The following is a 4,309-nucleotide window of genomic DNA, read 5'->3' as shown; positions in this document are numbered from 1 at the left end:
TGAATCGTGTGTTGACTCTGCAGGGATTTCATTAAATGAGAAAAGTTGATCTACAGATGAATACATATATAAAAGCAATAGCTACAGAATGCATAAGAGCCTTATTGCATTATATTGTATCTTTTTTATTTTTATTTTTATTTTTAATTTTCAATAAAATCTCGCCTAGGGCTTCAACACTGTCAGGGCCGGCCATGTCATCAGCTTTCTATCCAATGAAAATAATCAGGTTTTGTGATCTCATGCAAAACTCATCTCTTGAACATCTCTTGAACCTCTAACATATAATTAAGTACTTTCTTTGCTGTTTATAAGTAGTCCATCCAAACCATCTGTTACTGTAATATCAACATGCTAAGAAACCAAACCTTCTCCAAGCACTTGTCAGATCTTCTATGCATAACTGACAGGTGCACAAAAAGATAAAAATCAGTTTCCCATTAAATTTATCACATGGTTTAATAATAACACCACACTGCTGCCAAAGATTTATATTTCTCTCTCCTCAAACACGTACACAATTGTTTGGCTGCTCTTTATCTGGCTCTCTGTACGGCCTATCTGACTATCAATTGGCTTTGACTAAATTTCACTTACAGTCAATTACAGTCACCTGTGAAGTAAAAGCAGCACCACCTCATACCAAATATTCTTTTGAAAGATGCAAAAGATGCAGTTTCTGAAATATGCCCATTTAAAATGTTTTTCAGATTGTTAAAAAGAGCTGATCAAAGGTTTAGTGACAGCTATATGAAATAATATAGCCATCCATTTGACATTGGATTTGCAGGAGACATGGGACAAGGGTTGCAGGTAGTTGCAGGGATGGGCCTAAACTCAACAGTTTCTGCAGCCTGCCGGTCAGGGCAAAACGAAAGACTGTTGGGAGACACAGAAACGGATGGTCAGTCGGTTGAAACTAGATCATTCAGCCCATGCTATGCTTATTAAATGCTATAACACTAACTGATGTCATGCTATTGTTACCCTAGCCAAAATGTTTGGGAAACAATAACTAACATTTTAATCATTTGTAAGTTTGTCAATTATAATGTTGCTGTGTCTTCTTTGAAAGTGAAAGTTCACACACCCAAAATTCATATCAAAAAATGTTAGCTACATGCTAACGTCAACCACTCATGCAAAAGGTGTAGAATTGTGGTGTTCATAAGGCAAGGGTTGGCTGAACATTCTGCTTTTCTACCTGCGTGTTTTTCAGATGTCCTGCGGGCTGCAAAGACTAGTATGTTTTGAGAACTCCCTCACACTGTCTTGCTTCCCGCTAAAATGTTTAACTAATGGACAGGTACTCATGAAGCAATCATTGTAATGAGGGACTACTTAGTAACTAGGCTACTCGGTATGATGGATCACTTTACTTGGGATACACATAAACAGCAACTTATGTTTAAGTAATTAGTAATGAATGAGTCCTTACTAGTTTTGTGCCGTCAGAGTTAAGCAGCAATGATTCATGAAGAAATTGGTTTCTATGATTTGTTCTCTGGTAGCTAATTAAAATGTTATGTCCCTCATTGTAAACCAAAATATGTAATGTTGAAAGCCACTGTGTTGAGGAGGCAGCCAGGCTGATGGTGAGTGCCCTGTTTTTCTTTTCCTCCTTCGCATCCTGGTTTCTCCTGTGTCTCCTCCTCTCTCCCTCTGTGTGCTCTCTCCCTCTCCACTCTGGAGCCTGGCTGGTTATCCACACCTGCGTCTCATCAACCTCCATCTCCAACCGCCACACCTGCCAGCTATCAGCCTCATCTCCACCAGTATTACCCCGGCTCTCCACTCTATCCTCGCTTGATCGTCGTAGCTCCAGTCTTGGTGCCACAGCCACATTCAAGCTTTTTATGAACTTATTCACATTGAACCTTTTCGTCTCCTCTCACTCTGAACTAACCCTGTCTGTTTCCCCCGCCAGGTCCACTCACCTCTGCCTCCCTGTTCGGCCAGCCAGGCTCGCCTACCTGTCTTCCCCTCTCGCCGCCTCCACGGCGCTCCCCGGTTCTCCCCTCCCTCCTAGCCGGAAACGCCAGCCACCGCATCCTTCCCGCCTCTGCCTCCTGCCCCCCTCAGCCCTCTCGCCTGAACCTCTCCTGCTCCGCCAGCTCCTCGATCCCCCGCGCCCACGTCTGCCGGTGCCCATCGTCCACCCTTTCTCCAGCCCCTACTACTACTATTTCCCCTTTTTTCCCCTCAATAAACCTCTGTAGAAACCTGAAGCGTTGCGTCTGGGTCCGTTCTGTCCATAATCGTCACACACTGCCTATCAGCTGGTTTGTTGATTCTTCAGTGAACTTTCATCTTGGAGAGAGAAAAGGTGGAGAGGGTGGGGCACATGGCTTTCAGCCCCAGCTGTTGCTGTTTGCATTGAGTGGACAGTAATTACGCACACACACGTACACATGTACAAATATTGCTGTTGGCATTCAAATGGACGACTAAAGATAGAAGTTCTGACATGAGATGTGGTCATGATGAGTATGTGTTGAAAGTGAAGTCTGACATACAGTATATATACTGTACCCCTTGTGATGGGACATTCACACAAATACACATGCACACACACACAGAATGGTTTTTTTTTTTGTTTCATGTGGGAGAAATACACATACTTTATGCTCAGGTTGACTACACATATTTTTCTGTGCACATGGTCCACATGTGTATTCTCAGTGAATGTAGATGCAGGAGTGTACACACACAGTCACAGGAGTGTTTTGTTTGTTTGAAAGGATTTAACTCCGTCCTTCTTCTCGTCTCACCTTTCTCCACCTCCCCCTCCCTTTTCAGCCCTTCTCTGCTTTCCTCACATCCTCTTAACCACCCATTCTCACACCTCCTTGAGGCAGCTTCTCTGGTCCTCTATCCTTTTTCAACATTTCTAAAATACTAGTTCATGTCTTTTCATTCTTCGTTCATTCGTTCTTTCTCACCTCTTGTGCTTGTTTTTATCCACTCCCCTGTCCAGACACAAACTTTCGCACACACACAAATTTGTAGGTATTTCAGGAATGTGTCTGTTCCTGCAGCATCATGTTGTTGTTACACATATGACTGCAGCCCCAGAACCTGAGGAGTGTGAGTGTTTTTCCAGAGCCCATGGATGGATGGATGGATGGATGGATGGATGGATGGAGGCCTAGAATGATTGATGAAGAGGTGGGGCAGTGTTGATCCAGCCCTTAAAGGATCCATGCTTTATCCAGAGGTAAACATCAAGGTGCCACAGCAGCAAATAAAAGTCCAGCTTTTTCCTGTGGAACGGTGCCTCACAGCACAGAGATACTTCCTGCGGAAAGGAGAAAGTAGTGGTGCATTTATACACATACACCCACAAATAAAAATAAAAATTGACAGATAATGATTATCTTAGCTTATGATATGCTTGGGTTCTTTCTCAACATTTTAAAAACATTTGAATTCCCACACTGACAACAATGATACATGTTCTTGATATGTGAATTTCAAGGACTATCTGCACCATGCTTTGAGTTAAATATTTGAAATGTTGCACATAATTTCATACACATTGTCCTATCATTCAGCACCGATTATTTTTCTTTTCTTCCACATAGGCCTGTGGGTCTCAAAAATGTTTAGCCGCTTAACATTTTGTAATAATAAGTGACAGTTTTACAGAGCTTTGATAAAGATTTTTGTAAGCTAAGCTCACTGTAAACAACACACGACTCTTTATGAGTTTATAAAACCTGCCCAGTGTAGGTCCAATTAGCGCAGTCCCAAACCCAGACATGCCCCAGACCTCCTCCAGCGTGGGATGGAGAGGATATTTATCTGGTTCCATGGATGGCTAACCAGATGGAAATGGAGATAACCTGCCTGCTCATCCTTGCTTGGCTGAGGAAGCTAAAACTTCTGTCTTCACTGGTCTAACAGCTGGTGTAAACAAATATCTGTCAGTTAATGTGCATTTAGTTGGCAAGCAGCACATGACCTGCTTACTTTTGGTGAAGCCATCTGATTACTGCAGGATGTAAAAATGCTCCTTCTGGATAAACACCAGAAGGTTCAAATGTCCTTGGCATGAAATAGTTCCTCAGTTCATAAAATACGGTACTTTTGACTTATGTGCGATTACTTTCATTCTGTAAATGTTGTTACCTAGCAGAAGATAAGCTAACTTTTTTCAAAAAACAACACCAAGCTGTGTACATAAAGATAACTGTCAATATGCTGTACTGCAAGCTAAAGCTTTTTACCCGACAAACTAACGTTAACAAACTTGTTTCTAAGTTGAGACATGCTTCCATCTTCATAACATTATCTTCATCTTAAAGTG

General features: G+C 42.1%; 1 protein-coding gene across 1 annotated transcript; it reads left to right on the top strand.

The window, feature by feature from the left end:
* Nucleotides 1–825: 825 nt before the first annotated feature.
* On the top strand, nt 826–2,391 carry LOC123968116. Its single transcript, XM_046044626.1, has 3 exons — nt 826–904; nt 1,693–1,830; nt 1,928–2,391. Exons 1-3 carry the CDS (start codon nt 826–828, stop codon nt 2,389–2,391), a joined length of 681 nt encoding a protein of 226 aa, XP_045900582.1.
* The last annotated feature ends 1,918 nt before the right edge of the window (nt 2,392–4,309 follow it).

Source organism: Micropterus dolomieu, linkage group LG03, assembly GCF_021292245.1.
Source record: "Micropterus dolomieu isolate WLL.071019.BEF.003 ecotype Adirondacks linkage group LG03, ASM2129224v1, whole genome shotgun sequence".
NCBI classification, from domain to species: Eukaryota; Metazoa; Chordata; class Actinopteri; order Centrarchiformes; family Centrarchidae; genus Micropterus; species Micropterus dolomieu.
This window is presented reverse-complemented; position numbering and strand designations above follow the sequence as displayed.

Excerpts from the sequence above, each read along its gene's own strand:
- LOC123968116 (XM_046044626.1), top strand. The coding sequence starts at position 826 with ATGGGCCTAAACTCAACAGTTTCTGCAGCCTGCCGGTCAGGGCAAAAC. Across the intron at positions 905-1,692 it reads GGGAGACACAGAAACGGATG|CCTGGCTGGTTATCCACACC; the intron begins GTCAGTCGGTTG and ends TCCACTCTGGAG. Across the intron at positions 1,831-1,927 it reads TCGTCGTAGCTCCAGTCTTG|GTCCACTCACCTCTGCCTCC; the intron begins GTGCCACAGCCA and ends TTCCCCCGCCAG.